The following is a 26577-nucleotide window of genomic DNA, read 5'->3' on the forward strand; positions in this document are numbered from 1 at the left end:
GCATCCGGCAGTTTCTAAATGCTGGGGAGCCATACTCGTGCCTGAGCTATCCATGGTCCTGAATCAGACGGCAAGTCATTCACCGTAGGAAATGAGGCCAATGCAAGTACTGAAAATGCCTTAATGCATTCGTGTTATCTCAGGCTAGCTGTCTACTGTCTCCTTTCAAACTAACTGCATCGCTTACCAAAATCATTATTTTGATAATGAGATGCTCTACTATATACTTCCAAGGCGATACATACCTTTTCTCAGTTGATCAGCTATTAGCTTGGAGATCCCCCATTTGTACCAGCATCACGCCATCTACCCATCCTTCCCTCCTACCTCCTCATCATCAGGATGAAAGGAACCAGGCTGGAGAGAGTTGTTTGGGCCCCTGGACGTACATAGAAAATAGGGAATCAGAGAAAACAAAGAAACGACAACAACTCAGTCAATCACTGTCATTACAATTTTGCATCAGTTTTGAATTTTGTTTTGCCTTTTTGCTTAGAATTTCAGAGTTTAATACGTTTTGAAAGCAGGTTTGCTAGTTTTGTTTAGTTATTTATTTTAGTGTTGAGTGTTTGTGTTTTAGTTGGGGTTATTTTTGTAATTTGTATTATTTAGGGATGAGATTCTGTGCCATGGACAGTTTGGACAGTGAGGTGCCAAACGCTGATGTGAAAAAATACTAGGTTAGTATGAAATAACCGAGGACATTTTCTGCATAATTTGAGTGTTTTATGAACAGATAATACAAGGTAGTTTTTTTTTTAACAATAACCTTGGAGTGAAAATGGGTCCTCAGTGAAATCTGAGACAAAGGTAAGGAGTGATTATTCACAGTGCTATAAAAGAAGACAGACAGGAATAGAAAACCAAACAGAGAGAGAGAGAGAGAGAGAGAGTGTGTGTGTGTGTGTGTGTGGGGGGGGGGGGGCAGTGTTGTGTTTGGAGGAGGGGAAGTGGCTGTAAATGGCCGTTTCATCGATCCGAGAGCCTTCTGTCCCTACACGGAGGGAGGGGCAGGGACATATCCCTGTTCCATCAGGAGAAGCTGATATGATAAGCTCTCTGAGAAGAGAGTGAGAGCCGAGAGGCCATTAACAGGCTCATCGCTGAGAGAGGAGGAGGCATGCTCCTGTCTGTCCGAGAGACCAAAGAAAGTTTGACTTGCTCTTAACATCACCAAGTGACCAAAGGCTCCTCTTGGGACAGAGAAAGCACAAGAAGACACTTGCTTTAACTTTCTGTTAAACTGTGTGAAGTTCTGGGACTGATCCTCTCTAGTGCCTCTAACATCACTTTATCCAGGAGACAGTAGAGCCAGGACACCAGACTGGAGCTAGGTCTATTCAGAGGGGCTCATCCTCTTCCCTGCTCAGCCCATGGTGCTGCTCTCAGGGATGGATCCTCCTGAGGATGGGGAGAACTGGATGGAGGAGCAGTGGGAGAAATGGTTGGTGACTGTACTTCTTATTACAAATTGGGCTTGATTATCTTCTGTTTCTGCTAATCCAAAGTTACATTTTTCTTGTGGCTTTCTAGAGCTATACACCACTAAACGTACATATATGTTTGAGTGGAAATGCAGTGTGTAGGTCAACAAAGGTCAAATGAAAGCCAGGTTGGTAGCATACGTTTTAGCATGCAGAGATTACCATTGGATAGCGAACATGATAAATGCAAACATTGTTCAAGGTGCCCAGGTAGCTCACTAGTTAGGTTCAGGACAGGGGGGTCCGCATCCAGTTTGTTGCTGGTGCTGGACACAGGGTGACAGTTGAAAAGAATACAAGTCTAACAACAGCATTGCTCCTAAGTGTTTAGTTGACTTTAAAGCTTGATAAAATGACATGGTACAATGTTTCGGCCACAGTTGGCCATCATCAGGTGACATCATTTGTGGCCAATAGTTGTGGGTCACCACACATGACAACGTGACTTAAAGGGCAGAAGTAGGTTACTTTGAATTACTATTACTATTGTGCGTATCCCAACACATGACATACAAGTATGAACGGGCCACTTCCTGAGCGCTCTCAATCCTCTGTGTTTAACACGAAGCCCGCCAGAACCGTAGAAACCGTAGATAAGCTTTAGTCTGGCCCAGGGCTGGACTGGGACAAAAATTCGGCCGGGTCATTTTCGCGTGAATTTGGCCCAGTTCAGCCCTGGTCTGGCCACCCGCCAAGACCGTAGGCTACGTTAAAAATGTCTTTATATACTTTAATCCATGTTTTGATACGATCGAGTCGATAGCGGTCTCCCGTTAGCGTCCCAGTGTTAAGTGTGACACTGACCGGGGCCATTTTAAGATGCGCGTGCATCCACTTGCTCTCTATGTGCTGCTTTCAATGGCCTGTATCTCCAAACAGGCGCAATGAATGTCGTTTCTGGTCAAAACAAGGTTTTTCAACTGCCCACAGCCGGTGCTGTGATACTTGCGGTGGGGGTTTTTCTGCACCCAGCGAGAGAATAACAACCGGTCAAGACACCACACACAGTGCATTACGTCATCGTAACATCCACTTACGGATATTTGGCTCTTCAAAATAAGGGTTGAAAGGGGGAAAACCTTGGCAATACGCGATAAATAAATACATTAATCCTGGCGGGGGATAATATGTTAATTGACAGAAATAAAGAATCTCTATTGAGCCCATACGGTGGGAGGCTTAATTTAACTTGAAACCAAAGACAGGTTCTTGATGACTTGGTTGACTTTTATGTTGGATGTGTGTGCATTTTTTAGGTGGACTCATGAATTCAGTTTGGACGAGTTTGAAGACGAGGATCTATCTGATGTCACTGAGATCACAGACAAATACCAGGTAGGACAATTTCTGTTAAATACTGTCATTAGATGGGCAAGATTAGGATGAAAACTCATTCATTTGTTTGAGTCTATGGCTGTTTGGTGGTTCTTGGCATGGTATGGTAACGTTTGGGATCCCGCTGTCTCTCAGACATCTCAGCCAGTGAACTGTATAATAATAATTAAATAATAATGGTATATCTTTGTATTGATTTATTTTCCTCCTATACAGAAAGTTAGTTAGAAAGGTATTATTATGTATTCATTCATTCACCCACTCACTACATTCACTCACTTCATTCAATACTGGTGTACATGCTTGAACCTACAGTAGGCCTATATGTAAAACACACACATGAACAATCAGACTCCCTGGATTTGTGCTTTACACACTGTCTGATGGACTTCCTGTTTTGTGTATTGGCTGAATAACTGATCTGGCTAGCTATCTGAGTATAGAGACACACGGGGACTACACATTTCATTTAGCTTTTAAGGACGTCACTGCCTTTACGAGGCAACGAGCGCCGACTTTGAAGAGTGGAATTCTCAATAATACATCCCGATCCCGACTGACTTTGTTCATTCATGTCTATATTTTGAACATGTCACAGGCTTACTAATATGTGCTACCTACCTCGGAGCTCCGACGGTGTGTTTTACCGTTGTCAACTTGTTGTATAAAATTAACTTGGCTGAATAGTTGGGAAAATAGCCCAGCTAAATTGAGGAGTGACATATCCTGACATTTTCAACTAACTAGTGAATTCCCCAGTTGAGTTATTTATAATTAGTCTTGCAAGCCTGTTTGGATCATTTTCCACAAATACATAGCATATAAAATGAAATACAACAAATATATCTGGGTATTGACAACCTCAAGGGATGCGACCGTGACGTATACTGTATACCGTGCGACCACTTTGACTTGAGATTTACAATGCTAGCACTTTTCACTGATGGAGTATATTATAGTACATTGTGGGTTGTATATTGAGATGGCAGGTATGTGACATTGAAAAGGACACATCAAATATATGGGACACTTTATTGGAACACAAAAGAAATCGCTACAGCCTCAATAATGAACCAGTGAAATTAGGGTATTTTATGATGCCTCTCATAGGGATTGCATTGACAGCTGCAGTACACTGTCGAAACGGACCAGAAGTGGGGCCGCTGTCTCATTTGGGGGCATGAAATTTGTAGTCCCTGTGTGTCTCTATTGCCAAATTGTATTTAGGAAGATAGTCCATCCTGAATGGAGCCACTAGAGGCACAATGGTACAAATCCTACAATGGTCTCCTAAGTGGGCGCCGGCGTCACACGTCCTATGGTTACTGGTGCTAGATCCCACGAGATGTGTGTTGCTGGGACAGAGAAAGGTTGATTAATAATGTAGATTTTCTCCTGATTTGTCTCTCTGAAAAAAGCTATTTTAGTATGAACATCTTGGGTGTGGCTTGTGATGATCAGGTCCAATATTTAATTCACTGACCATGGAGCTAAAGAATGATTCAGAAGCTGTGTTCACGTCACGTTCATTCTTCCATTTGAATGAACAGACTCCAACATTCTTCCGGTCTCCTAAAAAGGTGTCCGCCCAGTTCACACAGATACGGGAAGTAAACCAGAGATGGTGGTCTTTCCGTCTTGGGTAGCCTATAGCTATCCTAAGTGGCTGGGTGGCTGACTGGCTAGCTGGATGGCTGACTGGCTAGCTGGATGGCTAGCTGGATGGCTGACTGGCTAGCTGGATGGCTGACTGGCTGGCTGGATGGCTGACTGGCTAGCTGGATGGCTGACTGGCTAGCTGGATGGCTGGCTGGCTAGCTGGATGGCTGACTGGCTAGCTGAATGGCTGGCTGGCTAGCTGGCTGGCTGGCTGGCTAGCTGGATGGCTGACTGGCTAGCTGAATGGCTGGCTGGCCATGCATGTTGGCTAGGAGGAGGAAAATAAAAATAAGAGAGACAAAAAGCCTTTAGTGATGGAAGGCGTTGACTGGCCTGTGGTCTTCAATTCTGTACCTTTACTGTTCTTTATTACTGTACAATCACATTAAATCTCTCTCTCTCACACACACACACACACACACACACACACACACACACACACACACACACACACACACACAAACACACAGTGTTTATTAGGCTGACTCACAGAAATAGCCACAGGCAGATGAGCTGATGATGTCATGCCTCACTCTGATTTGTTAGCCTTGTGTTCCCCTTCGCCCTCCCTCCTACCACTGTTCATCTCTCTCTCTCTCTCTCTCTCTCTCTCTCTCTCTCTCCCCCTCTGTGTGTGCTTTCTGTCAATCCTCGTTCATCCCATCTCTCTTCAACACCACCCATTTGTCCCTCTCTCTCTCTCTCTCCCTCCCTACCTCCCTCCCTGCCCGCTCCCTCTCTCTCTCTCTCCCTCCCTGCCCGCTCCCTCTCTCTCGTTCTCTCCCTGCTCCTGCTCTGTTCCTGCCAGGAAGATGATCACGTGACATCGTGGCTGGCCAATAGCGAGGCAGACAGGCGAGTGGAAGGGTGGGACCAGGGCCTCGGTCTAGAGCTGATCGATGCTGAGGAGACAGAGACAGAGGGAGGAGAAGGGGAGAAGGAGGCAACAGGAGGTGAGGAGGCGGAGGACCTGGTCCGGGCAGCGGAGTGCCTGAAGTGGCGTGATAAAACAGGAGAGGGGGAGGAGGAGAAGGAGGGAGAGGAGGAGGAGGAGGAGGAGGGAGGAGAGAGGAAAGCTACACTGTCATCTCCGGGAGGGGAATCGTCCGCCGTCGTCGCCATGGATACTTTCCGGCCCAAGAGACCCACCACCCTGGCGCTGTTCCCACAGCAGCCAAAACCACCCCGATCCCAGGTAAGTGTGTGTACGCGTGTGTGTGTGTGTGTGTGTGTGTGTGTGTGTGTGTGTGTGTGTCTGTGTCTGTGTCTGTGTCTGTGTGTGTGTGTGTGTGTGTGTGTGTGTGTGTGTGTGTGTGTGTGTGTGTCTCTGTGTGCGTGTGTGTGTGTGTCTCTCTCTGTCTCAGGATGGGTATAGTAGTAAAGGTTGGCTGTGCATCAATAAACGGTATTGTCTGTTTATGCTCTGTGCATACATGTACATGCTGTGTTTATGCGTGTGTGCGTGCGTGCGTGTGCGTGTCAGTATGTAGAATGCAGCAGCAGTATCTTGTCGGGTTCCTCTCCTAATTCATCATATTTAATGATGCATCACGTGCAGTGGGTAGTTCGGTCTACTGTGTAGTGACCCGGCAGCAGCAGCAGCAGAGACAGCTGTATGTAATCATATCTGACTGTATATCTGGATGTAGCCTGTTCTGTTTACCGTTTACAGTTGACCTAGAATCATTCTGCATTGCACTCTGCATTCCCCTTGTTGACACATGACACAGGTCAATAACAGTATCAGCTAATCAGAAAAAATGAAATGCAAAATAAATTATTAGGGACCAAGGGTTGTAATTATAATTTCTAAAATAAAGCAGATCACTATGCATTGTATTTGCTATCTTCGGCCCTGGACACCATCAAACGGCTATAAGCCTGTTACAATTATTACATAATCGTTATTGTTTATGAGTGCATGGTGCAACCAAGAACAGCAATGTCCCTATGTCCATCCCTATGTCTGTATGTCCCTATGTTTAGGGTACCAACAGGGGGCGCTGTTGCACCACTCACTTCAGACAGGTCTGCTGTTTTGAATAATCGCCACAATAACAATAATAACAATAATGTCCATGTTAAAAATGTCAATACATTTTCCCAAACTTAAAAAGATAGTGTAGATTGTGTAAAATGTAGATTGGCTATTAAATATGTCATGTATATGGTCATTAAATATGTGTTATTTGTCATATCTGCCCTGTGCAACTTTTGTTTATGGAGGCTGAAAGCCAAACAGAAATGTAATTTTGATTCATAAATGTTCCATAAATGTTTTAACAGCAGAAACACAATTAAATCGTTAATCACAATTAATCGTAACGTAAATGTCATAATCGTGACAGTCCTAAATCAGGCTGCTGGTCACGAATGAAAAGGCAGGTGAGGGACAGGTAATGCTAGCATAGCAGGTGCTGTACCTGGGGCAAACTGACCTTGAGTCCGGTAGTGTAAAGCCATCTGCAGGTACAGGAAAAGGTTGGGATTTTGCCGTGAAAAATCTGCCACCATTTATGTTTATGTCGAGCCGTAGCTGAGCAAGGCATTGATTGGCTACCTGCTCCTGACCTCCCCTAGTGTCACCCACACTCGTGACGTGTAACTACACAGTGAATTCCACTATAACAATATGGCATACAACGTGCTTTGAAATTCCATAAGGAATCCTCCAAAAACTGCTGCACAGCACAGCACTACTGGAAGCAATCACATTTGTTTGGAATTTACAAAGTACTGTAGAATAAAAAAAATAATGACCAGTATAACAGTTTTTGACAGTGGTTGAAAAAGTACTTGCGTGTTTTACGTACAGTAAGTAAAAGTATCAATACTGCATTGTAGAAATTCAACAATTACTTTAGTAAAAGTACAAAAGTATTGGCTTCAAAATGTACTTAAAATACCAAAAGTAGAAAGTACTAATTTTGCAGAATGTACTATTTAAAGTTTTTCAAATGTATTATAATAATCTTTTGAAAATAGCAGATCTACAAGCTGACAATGTGTTGCGGTGTATAGCTCTGGTCCATAGCCCTAATAATAGGACCAGAGCTCTGGCTGAAGTGGTTAATGTATGTTTTGTAATAATAATCAAAATCTACAAAGTAACTAGAATGTTTTAAAATAAATGTAGTAAAACGACTGGAGTAAAAGTACAATATTTGGATCTGAGATGTAGTGGAGTAGGCTAGAAGTAAAAGTATTGGAAAAAACAACAACAGTGTGGAGTTTGCAAAAATTGGTGAAACAATGGGTTGCATAATTGTGGGATAAAAAAAAACAACAACAAAAACAACAACTCAGGGTTAATTTAACTCTGAGAGCAAATGGAACCCGAGAGTTATATTGACACTCAAGATTTTACAGTGCTCACTGTCTGGGACTATACTCCACCACAATTCATCACATGATCTACAGTAGCAACTTACTTACACAACGCAATTTACTGCAATCCATTCCAGTGGCATTGCAGCTATAATGCTTGCTGGACCGAGCTCCAGCAGCCATCTCCTGGCCCTCTGCTCTGCTGTCACTGCATAGACAGCATGACTTATCTCTGACCGTGCACTGCGTGCAGTGGTGGGAAAATTATATAACTAAAAGTATCAATACTGCAATATAGATCAAGTACTCCATTACAAGTAAAAGTCTGATATTCAAAATGTGCTTGAGTGAGAGTACAAAAGTATTGGTATTAAAATATACTTAAAGCACACAAGTAAAAGTAGTCATTGTGATTGTGCAGAATGTCACATTTCACACGTTTTCAAATGTACAAGAATATTTTGAAAATAGCTGATCTACATACAAGCTACATCTGCTATTTCCAAATGGTTGAAATGTATATAGGACTGAAGTGGTTAATGTATGCAAAAGGTATCCTTCCTTCAAGTTGTACTGCTTGTCAAGGTGTAAATTGCAGACTTGAAAAGAAAATAATCCAAGGCACTCCGTCTTTGGTGAAAAATTAAATAGTTTATTTGATGATGAGCAAGGCAAATAAATAACAGGACCAGGTCCTGTTGACATTAAATAGTTTGAGAACCACTGACATTGAAACATACGTTTTTCAGAAAATTGTCATGATTTAGAAGACATTTGTAGAATCGACCTCGGGTATAAATGTGTTATTAATTAGGCTCAGGGGGGTCCCCAGCTAAATGAGTTGATGTAGCATCAGAATCAGTTTGCCACTTTAATGCTACTGTATACATCAGCTATTGTGAGATACTGGAGGTACAATGTTTGGGTCTATTACGACCTTCATCAGGTCATATAATAGACCCAAATGTTGTACCTCCAGTATCCTAATAAACTAGCTCCTATAAGTGAAGACAGTGTGCGCGACTTCCTTTTTTCTCACTGTTCGCACTGGTTGACTGCTCCGACGCACCTGTCCCTGTGTAGGTGTGCAAAGGGACTCTTCTCTACTATACAGAGCTTGTAGTTCTGCCATTTTGTAAAAGATCTTGAAAAGAAAAATAGAAAAAAAAATGTGGAATGTTGTTGAAACATTAAAAAAATATAAAATAATAAATAAATATTTATGATACGTAGCTTGCAGAGTTAGTTCAGTCAGATATACTCGGGCTGCTTCATGCTATTCGCCTTACGATGACGTGGCAGTCAGCTGACCAATTACCGGGTTATTTAAACTCACCTCAGTCTCTGTTCTTCCTGCTGTCATCCTCCATTTGTCCCTGGACTGTTGGTATGCGCCTGTTTGCTCCCACCGACTCCCCAGCACCACCAGTGGGCTCTGCTATTCGTTGTCCCCCATGGGGGGTTGTTATTGTATAGCTCCCTGCTCTTAATGAGTTAATGATGGTGTTTAATTGTGCTGAGCAGGGAGAAGAATGTAGCAGAGCTGAACGCCAAGATAAAATATTATATGCACATGCATATTAATTCTATAATATTTTATATTTTATCTGACTGATATGATATAATATAATATAATATAATATAAACAAATACATAAATTGGGAGTCCTTGTCATGAAAATGTTTGAGAACCATCACGGTTAAACAACATTAGGAAGCAAGCCCAAATAAGCAACTTCAAGCAAGTGACGTTTCAGAAAAACAAGCCCAAAGTCACATTATAATAAGCAGACATGGCAACACTGGTAAAGGGGAGGCTTGGCAGATACAGCCCTTTGATTGGAAGGTCACCAATTTAATCTGTGTAATAGCAGGTCCTCCCATAGTATAGGCACTGAATAACTGCCTGCATAGTCTGTTTTTGGATGCTGCTGACCTTTGTAGCATGTCAAAGATATCTCTATCACAAATATCCTTCCTGTCGCTATACAGTATGGAAAAAGATGGGAACAACAAATGCTGGATGATCATTTGTTCATTACAGAACCTTTAGCTTTGTTAATTAATGTATTATTATTATTATTATTACCGGTATTCACAAAGACAATAGCAAGAAGTTAAGTATAGGTATGTATAGTGTCACTTTAGAATAACTATTCGAATAACTATTCATTATAAATATGAATGAATTACTTTATATAACCCATTCAGACCGGGAACCCATTATGGTGTTCAGCATCATGTTATGCTTTAGCTATTGAAAAATAGCAGATCTACAAGCTCATAGCGCGCCACCGAGTGGCGCGCTACGAGCTTGTAGGTCTGCTATTTTTGAAAAATCGAAGAACGACTGACATTTTTTTAGAATCTGATCTCAGGTCAGAATGGGTTCATCAGACCAGTGTGTGTCCGGTGGAAACCTCGTATGAATCTGATCTCAGGTCAGAATGGGTTAAGTGTCATGCCACCTCGTGGACCATCCCTCATGAGATTATATGACACCTTTTTGACAATTTACAACTACCGGTATTCAAATATACACTTCTTGATACAACATTGCTGATCTGCTATTTTCTAAATATTTGTATACATTTGAAATGGGACAATTTGCATAATGACATAAGTACATTTTGATGCCAATACTTTTGTTCTTTTACTCAAGTACATTTTGAACTTTTTCTTGTAACAAAGTATTTACAGTATATATTGCAGTATTGGTACTTTTACTGTAGTAATGTAGTACTTTTTCCACCACTGCCTGCACATAATAATAATAATGGATTGCATTCTTCTAGAGCTTTTCTATACACTACGTGCCTACTCAAAGTGCTTACAATGGTCCATTAATTCATACATTGGGAGGTGAAGCGGCGAACTGTGAAGGTTGCTTTACAAATAACGAGCGCTTCATTACTCTGATACTTAGAAAATAATCATCTGCAAGGAATTTATTGACAGGAAGTAGCTCATAAAATGTATATGGTGGATTTTTATTAAACAAAAGCTTTACAGATTGAAAGAGGATAATTCAAACTTTCCCTACAGCTGCAATGTTGGTGATTTTGACGGTGTTTAATATAATTAGAGAGGACTTTTCTGTTTGGATGAATGGGCTCTCTATGGGAAGTGTCATCTAGGTATCACCTTGCTGGCAAGATGGCAGCCATGTGAATATCATCAATAAATACTCAAGTAAAGTACAAAAACCTCAAAATTCTATACTTAAGTATACTTAGTTACTTTCCACCACTGCCAGGGTTATATAATGGGCGCTGCTTCCCAGTTCATCTTGTCATCATACCACTGTCCTCTCGTCCAGTCAGTCTCCTGCCCTTTGGCGTGAAGGCTTCTCCGCTTACAGTCCAGTACTAACGCCATTGATTGCAATTATTTGTGTATGTTAATTCATTAGAAGTAGTCTGGGGCACTATAAATGAATTAATACATTTTCAAAGATGTAAATAAAAATGGTTTAAAAAAATTAAATAATGTTAGCTATATTTAAACTCTCGCAATATCCTCATGGCCCACCATGGGCCCATAGTTTGAGAACCACTGGATTAGCATGTTTGCTTTCACTAAAGCACTTCACATGAATAATAAGGTGTGTGTGTGTGTGTGTGTGTGTGTGTGTGTGTGTGTGTGTGTGTGTGTGTGTGTGTGTGTGTGTGCTCGCGCGTGTGTGTGCGCGACAGTGCGTGCGCGACAGTGCGTGCGTGTGTGTGTGTGTGGGCGACTGGCACTGTGCGCGCGCATGTGAGTGCGCCTGTCTGTGTGTAGAAGTCTTGCTGTATTTGTGAGAAACAATGTTCCCATAGGTATAGCTGTGTTGCTGTCGCTTGCTAAAATAACGGATTTTAGGCTTTACAGCCATGAGGGACAACATGTCTGCACAGGGGATATCATTGTATTACCAATGCATAAGATTAAGTTACATGCAGGATTACATCTAAGAAAATAATCAGGTTAACAGTAAACATTTAGGGTTTCAGTTCTGGGCTTATATGGCTGGAGTTAGTTTGAGGTATTTTGAGGTTAAGATGTGGGGTTGGATTAGGCTATGCTTTAGGCTATGCTAGGGTGTGTGTGTGTGTGTGTGTGTGTGTGTGTGTGCATGCGAGTGTGTGGGTGATGGGCGGCTTGTGTGCATGCAAGTGTGTGGGTTTTATGAAGCTATATAAAATTGGTTATAGCGTGGGAACATAACATGAATTCTGGTGCCTTTTTACAGTCCTGCAGTATATCACTCCCTAGCTGGCAAAAATAAGACAAACAAGAAAAACGAAATATTAGGCTGCAAATTGTACACAGAAATGATGACATTTAAAGTTAACTTTGTTGGGGGAGTGGTTAATTGGAGCAGCAGTGCTCATCTCCAGGGAAACAAATCCACCTGAAAGTGATGACACACACGCAGAGCTGCGGCAAGATGAGATTCATGAACTTGTGGGGAAAAGCATGTGTGTAGCAAACCTTGTTTGTGCAGCCAGCTGTGTGCAGATCTGCTATTCATTTGGAAACTTTAGATGGGACATTCTGCAAAATGTTACTTTCGGTACTTACTCAAGTACATTTTGAATTCTGCACATTTAACTTGTATCACAAAGTACTTCTACATTGCAGTATATTGGCACTTTTTAAGAAATGCAAGTACTTTTTCCACCACTGAGTATCGGCACTCGCTCCCCTTTCAAAGATGTCCTTTCATCCTGTCTTATTAGCATCTCTCTCTCTCTCTCTCTCTCTCTCTCTCTCTCAGTAACTATGGTAACAAAGTATGGTACCGACCGTATATGGCAGGGATGTCAGCCAGCTGCATTATGGGATGTGAGTGAGTGAGTCAGCGCTGTGCGTGGTGGTCACGCAGTGACGTCGTATGTTGGCCTTTCACTTCCTGCTCCGGGCCAGACGCTGCTGTTTCTCTTTCCTGGCAGTGGTGTCATCATCAGCGCTGCATGAAGCAGACAGAGAGCGAGGGAGAAACGCCCCCCCCCCCCCCCCCCCCGTGTGTGTGTACGTGTGTGTGTGTGTGTGTGTGTGTGTGTGTGTGTGTGTGTGTGAGTGAGTGAGTGTGAGAGAGAGAATGATATAATGTGACAATACTATATCAAGACTCCACAGCTCTAAACAGCCGTAACGGCTGTATAAGTAAACAGGACAGGGTCTTCTTCAAAGAGTATACAATAGTCTTTGGCTTCATACAGTATATATACGCTAAATATTGAATAACGCCATAGCTGACAGTAATACAATACTAGATTATGTACTAGCTAGCTACATTATGATATTGGATATGGTTCAGCGCCAATCTAAATAAAATGTACTTGTTTTTTTATAGCGCGCCACGAGCTTGTAGATCTGCTATTTTTCCATTAAAAAAAAGTAGAACAGAATGCTAAAAACAAAAAATTTAAGGATGATGGTAAAGTGATGCATTGTTTAACACCATGCCGTCTCCCACCCCTCCATTTCATCCAGGACACGATCAACAACAACTCCTTAGGGAAGAAGGACAGTTGGAAGGAGTCCCGCTCTGCATCTCCACATGTTTCAGGTGCGTACCGTACGTACAGTACCTCTCCCTGTAGCAATTCTCAGACTGAGGAGAAAAACGGGCCAGAATGTAAGCTTATAGCCCAAAGCGGTTTGTGCTTACCGGTCAACTATGCATGAAATAGAAGAAGTGGAAGAAATATAAGATGTCTGTCCCTTTGCAAGGACAGTTTGTTTTGTTCATCAACTCATTGAAAAGATAATAAATGTTCTAGCTCCAATTCTGTTTACTTATTTGTCCATATTTAGAACTTTTTTTTTTTACTGGTGATTCAATGGGGAGCTAGTCTATAATATGATACTAATATTATACTAGTAAGATGCCCTGAGGGCGAGAAGCCCTCAGACACACAAATGGACGGACCTGAGCAAAAACACTCACTCTCCTGCCTTCGGCCGTCCAGCCTGGCAGAGACAATAATAATAAGACATTTTATTTATAAATAATGCACTTGTATTAAAATCACACGAAGGCATAATGCCTAGAATGTACTGTGAGACCATGGCAGAAAATAGTGTAGCTATAAATGTTTGCTTAAAAAGGGAAGGTCTTCGTCTTCTCTTAAAAACATCAATAGATTGTGGTGTTCTCACATGGTCAGGGAGGGCATTCAGTTTCGGTTCGTTCAGCAGTTCTCTGAGCTACTGTAGGAGGGGGGCGTTGCTGTGCAGTGTGCATGCATCGATGGGTTAATAGGGAGCTCTTCTATTCTGTCTGTGAGGAGAAGCCAGTGTGATGTGTCACTCACGAGGTTCATACACCACACACAGCAAGCTATTTACATAGCAATCTGCCAGTGCAAATGGAGATTTTCACCTAATGCTGGCCCTAGAAAAAGGCTACGGGTCCACCAAAACGAGTAGGGTTCATCCTCAGGGGAGAATGAACGTGCTCAGCAGTCATTCGAAATAATCCAGTCAGTTGTTTTGACAGACAGACAGACAGACAGACAGACAGAATAGTCGTCCCTATAGGCTCCCTGCGATTAGTGGAGCTAAATACAGAGGCTGTTCAAGCTAAGTGAAATATGCCTTTAGACGTATATACTCTTAAGGAATATCTTCAACTCCTTTCTATGGTCAGCTGATTTACTGTACACTTTCATAATCGTTCTCTCTGCTGCCGCTTACCTAATAAATAATCTACTTGTTGTGCACGTGCACCCTCTCAGGAGCCCAACATAAAGAGGAGGATAAAGGCCGCCACAAACGCCCTGCCCCTAAACCTCCCTTGACCAAAGGAGTGGCCGGCAGGAGCAGCAACACCAATGCAACTCCAGCCACGGACGCGCACACGCGCCCCCGAGACAGACCGCCACCTGGCACTGCTGCTAAACAGACTGCTACACAGTCTGCCGGCGCGGCGAGGATCCAGCGGAGAGGAGCAGGGCGAGGAGGAGCTGCAGCAGCAGCAGGAGGCATGGGCAGAGGAGCGGTCGTCATGAGAGACAAAACCCTGAGGGAGAACAGAGGGAAGGATGTAGGGGCGGGGGGGAAAGAGGAGAGGAGAGGCAGGCTGTGTGACGACCTGAAGGCCAAGGAGAAAGATAAAAATGGACTTCAGAGATCCAGAGAAGCGATCGGACTCAAAGCCAAGGGGGCGCACGACGGTAAAGGAAGAGGGGCCGCTCGAGCGAGCAGCAGAGGAGGAGGAGGAGGGGGGGTTAAGACCGAGCGTGCTCAGAACAACCCTCCCATCAGCCAGGAGATTTACTTGACGGCTATGGTGGTGCCGCGCACCCCTGTGCTGCCACGAAACCAGGAGAAGACCCAAGAGCCACGAAACCAGGAAAAGACCCAAGAGCCAGGTACATAATTAGTCACTCTTTGTTGCTCTACCCTCGAGGTGTTCTGAACGTGTGTGCCCACCACAATATGTAAACAGTTGAGTATATAGGATGGTCTTTATTAGGGATGTTAATAGTTAATCGATGAATCACCGTTAGGACATTAGTAAATTAAACTTAACAGTTAATAACGAATCAAATTAATCGAAACGTCTCTGCTTTTGCATGTGATGTGACAGACAAGACAGTGCACTTTTTATTTAATCAGCAAAGTGTAGACTTTTATTTTAGACATTGAGGGAAATTAAGATTCTCAGATAAAAAAAGTCTGTATTAATAGTTGTTATTCATCCCGACAGTATTCTCCTATAGTGGTCATAATTACTGACCAAGCAGTACTTAGTAACTAAGTATATTTACTTAAGTACTGTACTCAAGTACAATTTTGAGGTATTTACTTTACTTGAGTATTCCAAATTTCCAATACTTTTTACTTCTGCTCCACTACATATCGGATCCAAACATTGTACTTTTACTCCACTACATTTATTTCAAAACTTTAGTTATAGTTAATTACTTTGTATATTTGGATTATTATTACAAAACATACAATAACAACTACAGCCCTATATAGAGCGTATTCATTCAGTCATTTGAAAATAACGTACTAAAGTACTTTTTCCACTACTGGTGAACCTGGCCTAGATCATCTGATGCCAGTGTCAAATATGTTTCATGTGTTGCAAAGCATCTACTATACACTTCGGATGTCTGCTCATAGCATCAGCCTTACTGACCCCTCCTTGTTTATCTCTGGTCCTATAGTAGGAGACCATGACAGGTCCCAGGACTGCCCTTCCAACATGTCCCGTTCAAGCAGCGAGGGTGGCTCCAACAGAATGTCCATCGGTTCGGACACGGAGGGACCCCCTGGAGTCAGCCTCCGTGACCTAAGCAATCCTGACATCAGCGAGGAGGAGGTGGAGGAGGACATGAATCACCCTCTGGGCAACCAGAATGGACCCGCCCAGAATGGACCCGCCCAATGCCTTGGACTTAACGACACCACCACCACGGAAACGGATTGTACCAAGTCAGGGCAACGAAAGGTAGACCCGGGAGGAGGAGGACGAGTGGATAACGACATCGGGGCGGACGACTGCGTCAACTCCAATCCTACCGACGACGGGGGCTTCAGAGCCCATCGGACCACCGTGGCGCACAGCGAGTCCACGGCCGAGTGGAACTACGACTCTGTGAAATATACGCTGGTGGTCGACGAGCATTCTCAGCTGGAGTTAGTCAGCCTCAAGAACTGTTACAACAGCAGCTGCACGACCCGCGACGACGACAGCGACGACGCAGAGACCATCTACCAGTCAGCCAATGAGGAGGAGGATCCGGAATTTGAAGACGAGCAGAAGAAGAAAGAGGAGAAGAGGCCAGGTAATCTATTATGTGAAAGTTCATTTAATCAGTTGTGGCACCTTTTTGTGTTACTGGCAACATACAATGAACAAAAGATGAAGCGTGGTTCATAGACTTTATCCAGGCTCGTTTTCACAGCCTTAATCAGAGCAGAGGTCATTTCCATTACTTAAACCCTATAATATACTTTGTAGATCGTGGTCCCCCTATGCGTCATATACGATTCTTACGTGGGCCCATTGTTCTTTTCCCAAATTCCCTCTGCACCAAATCTCTTCACTGAAATAGCTGATCTAATGCTCATAACGTGTCGTCGTAACGCGATGCGCTGTGAGCTTATAGATCTGTTATTTTTAAAGGAATCTTTGACTATTTTCGCTGAATGTTCACCCATTATGATAATGCCCAGAACCGGGTCTCTGTGTTTGGTGTGTTTAAGTGATATCTCTCTGCTGCTCTGTAGGTTGAGGTACAGATTTTCTTTCTGGTAACTCTGTCATTTCTCGACTGTTTCGGAAGCGGGGCGGCTTGTCGGAACCGGGCCGGCACCCTGGCCGCATTCCTGTGGGTCTGGAACTTCCGCGGACCCCCCGGGGACCCCCCACACGGAGTTGCATCACTCACTTCACACTGGTGTGTTTTTTTTTAACGCTCCTGGCACCTCTGACCTCCCTGTGTTCTCTGCTTCCAGGGAAATGTAAACAGGTGCGGAAAATTGAGGAGGAGCGGGTGAAGAGAGAGGAGTTGTTGAAGAGGATTGAAGAGGAGAGAAAGAGAAGACGAGGACTGGTGACAGTCAGCAGCAGACTGTCCAAGCAGGTCGCGGCATCCAGGAGCACCACAGTGGAAGACGATGCTAGCGGAGGAACGGGCAGAACTCCCCGATCCAAGAAGTTCCTCAACCTGTTTGTCAACAGTAGTTCTAGTAGCCAATACAGCTCCACTGGTTAGTTTCCTATTGAAATGGCTAGACAAATCACACAATCAATTAATGTAATTCCTAAATAAGTCCATAGTCCATACAGTACATGTGGATCAAGTATTTAGTCCACCACGTGCAATTTGACCTTTTTACCGTACCAATTCCTGGGTGTGTGTGTGTGTGTGTGTGTGTGTGTGTGTGTGTGTGTGTGTGTGTGTGCGTGTGTGCGTGTGTACGTGTGTACGTGAGCGTGTTTAAAATTGTACTCATTGTACTAATGAAATAGCAAAAGTGGCCAATCTACCAGCTGACATGGCAACGCGTTGTGAGACATGTCACTCTGTGTCTTTTAGGTGCTGAGTCATTTGGGCTGTTCTCTTGTGTTCTGGATGGAGTAGAGAGAACGCAGAGCCACAGAGCTGTCTACAGGTTAATACACACACACACACACACACACACACACACACACACACACACACACACACACACCCAAACAAACCAGAGCCACGGAGCTGTCTACAGGTTAATACACACACACACACACACACACACACACACACACACACACACACACACACCCAAACAAACCAGAGCCACGGAGCTGTCTACAGGTTAATACACACACACACACACACACACACACACACACACACACACACACACACCCAAACAAACCAGAGCCACGGAGCTGTCTACAGGTTAATACACACACACACACACACACACACCCAGACAAACCAGAGCCACAGAGCTGTCTACAGGTTAATACACACACACACGCACACCCAGAAAAACTGACTAAAAACCCAAAGGGTTCACTTTACTTTCAAGTATGACTGTAGTTGAGGCCTGAACTGTCATTGGTTGAATACAATATGGGAACCCATCGGCAAAGATTAGAATTTGCCTCATGGGGACGGCGCTAAACAGAATGTGGATACCAGGATGTTGGCCCGTTTGCACCTCCTTAGGCCCTCCTCTTCCAGCTATGTTTTCATTCCCACTGACAACAATGCATACACGTTCTGAATGCCTATGCCAACAGATTCAGTAGCGTAGCTCGGAATCTGTTCTTGTTTGGGGGGGTTTTAAGATTTGTTTTGGGCTTTGTGCCTTTATTGATAGTTACAGTGAAGATGGACAGGAAAGAGAGAGAAGGAGAGAGACATGCAGCAAAGGTCGTCATTAACGATAAGGTCATTTTGCTCTGACCTTATTTACCTCATATACCTCCTCAATACAAATTGCAGAAATTTGTTTCTAGGCCATTTATTCAGATTAAATGTAATTTAGTGAATCAAATACAATGCTATTTTTTTTTACATCAGTGTGTGTGTGTGTGTGTGTGTGTGTGTGTGTGTGTTAGGTTTGTCCCTCGTCATGCTGATGAGCTCCACCTGGACACAGATGACCCGGTGCTGATGCTGGCCCAGTCAGAGGACCTGTGGTGTCAGGGATACAACATGAGGTCCGGAGCCACTGGAATCTTCCCCGCCTACTACGCTGTGAAGATCACCAAGGACGCCAGCAAAGGTATGATAGTAGTGGTTCTCAACCTTTTCAGGCTGGGGCCCCCAAAATAACTGCCCTCTCTGGGGAACTGGGGACCCCCACCTGAAAAGCACTTGGAATTGTAGGAGTTAAGTTGAGGTATTTCATTTAGTTTTTCTTTTTGAGGTATTAAGCCATTTTGACCATTCTAAAAATGTCTTCTACATCCTGACAGTTTTCTGAAAAAGCTATGTTTCTATGTCAGTCGTTCTTCGACTTTTCAAAAATAGCAGACCTACAAGCTCGTAGAGCTTGTAGATCTGCTATTTTTCAATAGCTAAAGTATAACGTAATGTTTAAAACATTACCGCCCCAAAATTGGTTAAAAAGGTCTCAAAAGTCCTCTTCCTCTCCTCATTTCTCTCCTTCCCTATAGTTCACAGAGATGGTTGGATAGAGCGGTTCTTTGTGAGGTTCCTGGGTTCCGTTCAGGTGCCGTTCCATCAAGGCAATGATGTGTTGAGTGCTGCAATGCAGAAGGTAGGCTACAGCAGAGGTTCCCAAACTTTTATGTCAAGGACCCCCAAAATGTCATTTGAAAATATGTGCCAAAGACCCCCATAAGAGAAGATTTTTACAGTGATTTTCAACCATTTTCATTTCAAGGACCCCCAGTTTGATCTGCAACAGGCTACGGACCCCCATTTAATGACATTTCTATCTCTGAGACCCCCATTTATATTGTAAAATCATTTTTTTAGTTTTAATTTAAATGAGAGTGTACAAAATGGAACCCTCAAATGTACACTCTCACAGTATTTCACAATGAAATTCGTCTCCCATAAGGGTGACGGTCCATTTGGTTGCAAACTATCATATAGCGGGGTCCCTGGACCCCACTTTGGGAACCACTGGGCTACAGAACCGCCAACACTTCTTGAGACAGTATCGGAACTGTGAAATCACATTTATGTTGTTGAGCTATTGTTTGGTCATTGTAGTGAAGGCATTTTATCTCTATAGCTGTGTTACATGCTGTACTGATACGTCTACACCAGTCTCCTTCTGTGCCAAGGTTATTATCATAGTTAACGGAAACTAACAAAGTTTACAAAACTAACTAAAATGAACTGAAATTATAGGCAAAATGCCCTTAGTTTTACATAATTTTAAAACCTTACCTGCTCCTGCTACAATCATTTGACTTTATCCACATCTCCCACTATATCCAAACCCTTTAAAGTAACATTCTAGAAAAGAAAAGAAAAAAACTGTGAATATTATAGAACAGAACTGCCAGCTACTTTAGCTAACGATGTGTTCTTGGTATCTCAGCAATCTTATTGTATTCCACTTTTGTCTGTTTTCCAAGGCTGGCCCGATCAGCTAGTGCCAGACAGTGAAAACCAGCATTTATTTTGTCATATTATTGGCTGCTAATTATAATAATATAAAGTATAGAATGCGCAAAAATAATAATGTAATAATAAAACATTACAAAGAATATGTCAATAATGTAATGGGCATGGTCATTTTTCAGCTGTTCTTTACTTTTTGTTTAGTTTTTTACAGTTTACAAAAGTGCAGATTGTAAGCTGTGTCCTACATTGAAAATTTGAAATAGTTATTGCTAAATGTACTTTAGATAAACTGTATTTGCAAACATGCAATTGCAATGTATTAAGCCAAAATGTGTATTCAGTTTTTAAGCCAAATAAAATACATAATTAGGAAACATCAGTAAGCTTGCCAATCTGGCCCCTTATTTTATAGAGGTTTTTCGTTCACATGAAAGAGAAGCTTTTCACATATCATTTTGTGTATCAAGTACATTGATTCTTTTTGGTCGACTCTAGGACTACATGTAATTGTCCGACAAACTTTATGTGCTACTGTTGCATCGACAGATATAGAGTAAGCTGCTATCCCTTTACTTAATGACTGGCCTGTTGGTTTATTGATTGGTTCGTTATCAACAGGTTGCGTGTAACAGGCGGTCTGCCATGCAGCCTCCTTCGTCCTGTGTCCTGGAGGTGAGCGTGAAGGGACTGAAGATGAGTGTCCAGGACCTCTGTCATGCCGCTGACAGGGTAGGTAGTGGTACCCAACACACACGCACGCACACACACATACAATTCAATTCAATTCAAAGGGCTTTATTGGCATGAGAAAACTACATTTACATTGCCAAAGCAGAAAGAACAATACAACACTACAGCAATACAATCAAAACAAAAATGATGTACATTTGAAGGTCAGAATCTTCAATAGATCACATACACACACCTTCATTCCTCTCATCTAGACTATTAACCCCTAGCACCGACCTATCCTCTCCTTCTACCATATCCTCTAGTAGTGACTAGTCTGTTCCAGTGCCTTCTGGCCTATTCCATTCACCCCCCAGGTCCCCCCCCCAGGTCCTCTTTTCCTGCCTTACTCCTGGGTTCATGTTGTGTCATGATGTCAGGCTGAACCCTGCTCTCTAGTGGTGACCACCTATAACTGCACCTGTGTTAGTGGCCCAAGCAAAAATACTGCATAATGGCTGACATAACATACCTTCTCTCCTGTGGTGGAAAAAGTCTTCACATTTTACTTAGGTAACGGTATCAATACTGCAATATAGAAATACTCTTTCAAAGTAGCGAGAGAAAATAGCAGATCTAAAAGCTCACAATACATTGCGATTTTGAAATGGCTGAAATGTATTTAGGTATATAGCGATATCCGAAACCCTGATGACCTTGGGATACATCACTGAGGAACTGTCTATTTCAAACAAAGTGTTTTTTGACTGGGGGGTCATATTTTGACAGCAGGGATTGCCTGTCATAATTTGATCCCCCAGTATTAGGATGTATTGGGATGTTGATATTCATTCATCAGCCAACACTCCCCACTGACAGATAGTCTCCCCCCCCCCGAGAGGACGTATAGGGCCTTTGTCCTACTCCTCCTCCCAGCCAACACTCCCCACTGACAGGTAGTCAGTGGGAAAAAGCACAAGTGTCTATTTCAAACAAAGTGTTTTTTGACTGGGGGGTCATATTTTGACAGCAGGAATTGCCTGTCATAATTTGACTTTATTAGGATGTATTAGGATGTTGATATTCATTCATCAGCCAACACTCCCCACTAACAGGTAGTACCCCCCCAGAGAGGACGTATATGGCCTTAGTCATAGGCACATCCAACCTCTACTCATCTCTTATTCTTAACCGTCAAAGGAAGTTCAGCTCGGTTTAATTTGTGTGAAACATCGAGAAACCATCACATTCAAAAACATTTGTGTGTGTGTGTATGTATGTATTATATATATATATATATATATATATATATATATATATACAGTATATATATATATATATATATATTACTTTTATTTATTTGTTTTACTACTTCAGAATGTACAGTAAGCAAAGAAATGTTTACAAATATTATTTTCTTTCTCTTTGTTGCTTACTCTCTATCTTTCTCTGTCTCTTGCTCTGTCTCACTTTCTCTCTGTCTCTTCCTCTCACTATCTCTCTGGTGCTCTTGCTCACTCAGGGAGACCAGTGTTTCCATTTCTTCCAGTTGAAGAACATCTCATTCTGTGGCTGTCATCCAAAACACAACAAGTGAGTCAACCACTGCATGCACTGTCTGCACAACTTGACCCATTAACACCCATTCTACAAATGCCTTCTAAATCAGTAGTTCTCACACTTTCAAGATTTGTCCATTTCTTTAAAAGAAACGCAGATATACAAGCTTGCAGCACGGCACGAAGTGACGGACGGCGGACGCGCTGTGAGCTTGTAAATATAGGGTATACGCTATACGCGTGACATCATCATCATACCCGGAAGTTATGCGGGAATGCCTACCGAGTGGCCTTGATAGCCCATACTGTACATCCAAACAGAAATCTGATTGCATCAAACGACGTTAAACATTAAACTCACTTTGCCAAGTCACTTTGCCAATCGATTTCCCATTCACTTTCCCATTCAGCATTGGCATACCCTCTATAGCCAATGCTTGTGAATAGCCAGTGCATAAATCTAATATGACAGATGCTTTCTGGTTCTAAAGGGTTGTTAACAAGCACTAGTGACCCAGTGCAGTGTGTACTGTCCCACCTACACTCACATGGACAAATAACAGTGTTTTAAACATTTTGAAACTAACTATTTTATGGTCATAAATAAAGTTTCATGTGTTATTTTAGATTTTGGGTTATTTTTTAGTTGATTTGGCTCCGCCGATTTTTCCGCCTTCGTTGTCATTTCCATTGAAAGGATTTGTGTATCATGTCCCTATTTAAGTATGATTCTTATTTTTCTGGCGCTACCTCCTCTGTGACCTGGCTGCTATTGATGTGCCTGCAGGTATTTTGGTTTCATCTCCAAACACCCAGACCAGGAACGTTTTGCCTGCCATGTGGTGATGTCAGAGATGACATCGTTGCCTCTAGCTGAGTCTGTGGGGTGAGACAGCTCTCTTCTTCTCTCCCTCTCTGTCCCTCTCGCCTCCCTTTACTCATCGCACCATGGGGTACGTTGTTAGCTTAGATCGGTTCTTGTCAGTAAGACACTGTCAAATTACAGAGCATAAATTAAAGTTAGGATTAAAGGGATAGTTCACCCAAAAAATATGTTTTCTATTGATTAGAGAAACTCTGAATGAATGTGAGACTAGTGAGTCTGGGAGATAGGCGGGTTACTGCTCTTAGCCTAATGATTATGATGATGTCCTGCTGATGAGAAAGAAAATAGTTCATAAGAAAAAACGATTGTTATAATTATGGACAATCAAAATCAGTTAGAAATCAAAATAAATTATATGGTGCTATAATTAAACGTGATGTTGATATGGCATGCTCACGATCAAGAAAATAAAAACATTGCACTTCATCTCAAAAAGGTTACTGTACCTGTACCAACCCCGGGTGGTGTAGAATATATCATAAGGTGAACACCATTCAGAACAATAGAGAACTAAAAAAGATTGACCGTTCAACAACGAGTGGATATAGACTCTCGGGCACAGTGATGCGTCAAATTGTACATTTGTCACATGACACTATTCTATAGGTTGTTCAATTCATGTGACCTTTTGGACATTCCTTGGGTACCAAGGTGAGATTAGGCAGAGCGTTTATACCACGTCTTCTCTTCTCTTCCTACTTTTACTTTTACTACTTTACTATTTGTACTGCTACTCATTCTTCTTCCTTCCCCTGTCCTCTTCTTCTCTCCTGTACTCTAGGAGGGCATTCAAGCAGTACTATAAAGAGCACGTTGGCTACTCCTGTCCCACTGAAGACATCTTTATTGAATAGACCTCTGTTCTCTACAACATTCTGAATATTCACAATGAGCATGTAAGCCTTGGTCTTACAACAACAAACTAGACCTCTATCTACTGTATCCTCTATTCAACCAACTTGCATGGTGGAATTCTTTTTTTTAAATAACTGCACTGAATGGTACGGTACGGTAAGGTAAGGTAAGGTTTTTCCCTTTGACCATGTCTCATATAAATATCTCCTGTGGGCAGTAACACTGGCTTATAATGTATAGTCATCTCACTTCTGTGTTCTGTGCAGTTGAATTAAACTATATACAGTATAGTATATTAACCAAAACACAACTATTTGTACCCTGCCACATAACAAGAATATCAAGAATTGTTGGACTTTTCAAGCCAGTATTCCCTTTTATGCTACTTTGGGGCCCAAAATGTGCACTAATAACGCTATGTTGAAGCCTCGTGACTTTGATGAGTATTTCAATCCCCAAGACAAAATAGGATATACTGGACAGTGCTGTAATCTTCTCACAAACCAACAAAATGTTAACACTTAGCCCAGGGTTACAGTTTTCATAAAAAATGTTTGCACAGTGGAACAGCTAGCGTGAATCCCAAATGGTGCTCTCATTGTGGGACCAAAGTTCAATACAATAACACATAGAACCGAACCAGGCCCACAACTCAGTTTGGAAGCAGTATTTTAAAAAGACATAGTATAATATATATTATATATATAATATAAAGAAAATTATCTGTTTGTTATTTTTGAACAAATCAAGATCGAACGATGCTTCCAAAGATAATGGTCTAATTCTCTACTCTCCCCCCCAACTGCCTCACGGTAGAATAATAGGCCTAAAGTCTTCTTACCCCTATAGACACGACAATCTAAATGACCTTCAGAACCTAGAGATATGACTATGACGCCTAATTAATATTTTGTCCTACAACTGTGTCTCTTGCTGAAAATAACATTTGTTGATAGACATGGTCGTATGGCAAAGTATACAGTGTAAGGTTGAGTGCCTGATTTATCTTCTTGCTACTTTATGTCTCTTTTCTTCCAAGTCAGTCAATACAATACTAAATAAGTCTGGAAGTGAAAATGCATTCCCCAGGCTCTCTTGTTAAGAGCCACATTATCTTTAAAACAACAAGGCCAAAACGTCAGTGCAATTTAATATGTGACGTGGTGTGCAACAGAATAGAGCCAGTTGTGAATTATGGGACATATCATACACACCTGGGACTTATTCTCACGCTACCTGCTCAAGCAAGGATCAGTCAGAACAGTTCAGTGACACAATGAACTGTTTCTATTAATTCGCTTTCTTGTTAAAGTCAAAGTCGTACGATTTGTCACACACGTTACCGCAGTGAAATTTGTTCTCCAGAATCTCCGCATTTGACCCATCTATTGGAGCAGTGAGCTGCAGCCAAGGAGCGGTGAGCTGCAGCCGTGCCACGCTCGGGAATCATTTGATATATAGTTTATTTATTGCATTTCAATAAATAGTGATTTAACACAAAATGGTAAAAACACTGAAAAGTTCTTAGACAGACTTCTGAAGAAAATCCTGAACGTATTCCAATGACAGTGAATTGAACCCACCATCGGCTAAAAAAGGCTGATCTTGGATCAATTCTCAGGTCAACTCAAACGTTTTAATTTGCACGTGTAAGAAGGTCTTCATACTGTAGCATAAAGAAATGAGAAGATCAGTCCAATAGTCACATGATCTGGTACTGGCCAGATATATATTTTGAACCAGATTGAATCCCTTACAGTAGGCTATACTGCAGTGCGCACACAAATTTCTATATACACTGGGAGAATGTGAAATCTTTTTTGACAGCTCCAGTCAGCCACTTCAAAGAGCTAAATATCATACTGTACTACTGTATCTGCTGGTCCCTCATGAATCCAGCCAATGAAACAATAATAAAACATTGGTAGACTATCATGATTAAATGGACTGGACTGGACTGAATTCCATAGTCTTTTACAGTAAATACCAGTGCCTACTTTTTGTGCGTGATAATGGCTGTAGTCAGTATTCTATTCATTGTTGATTTCAGATTGCTCCGATCACAGAATTACAATAGGTAGAAGAGAGTTATTCCAATTAACATTCTTGCATCAGGATCTGGCAGATTCACATATTCGAAGATGGCTGTAAAGTTCCATTTATTTATACTCAATAATATATTACTTCACCCTCCACACGATGGTGTCACTTGCCAAAAAGAGCAGATCTTCAAGCTAACAACACATTGCCTTGAAGATCGGT

At 42.2% G+C, this 26577-nt stretch overlaps 1 protein-coding gene across 1 annotated transcript; it reads left to right on the forward strand.

Moving 5' to 3' along the window:
* Nucleotides 1–5575: 5575 nt before the first annotated feature.
* Nucleotides 5576–24973, forward strand: LOC308314578 (uncharacterized protein). Its single transcript, XM_080762208.1, has 12 exons — nucleotides 5576–5673; nucleotides 13283–13358; nucleotides 14530–15165; nucleotides 15970–16590; nucleotides 17264–17518; nucleotides 17848–17923; nucleotides 18861–19027; nucleotides 19422–19525; nucleotides 20965–21075; nucleotides 22538–22608; nucleotides 23362–23460; nucleotides 24242–24973. Exons 1-12 carry the CDS (start codon nucleotides 5599–5601, stop codon nucleotides 24312–24314), a joined length of 2364 nt encoding a protein of 787 aa, XP_080618334.1. The 5' UTR covers nucleotides 5576–5598; the 3' UTR covers nucleotides 24315–24973.
* The last annotated feature ends 1604 nt before the right edge of the window (nucleotides 24974–26577 follow it).

This window comes from Protomyctophum bolini (assembly GCF_963924005.1).
Source record: "Protomyctophum bolini genome assembly, chromosome: 4".
Taxonomy (NCBI): domain Eukaryota; kingdom Metazoa; phylum Chordata; class Actinopteri; order Myctophiformes; family Myctophidae; genus Protomyctophum; species Protomyctophum bolini.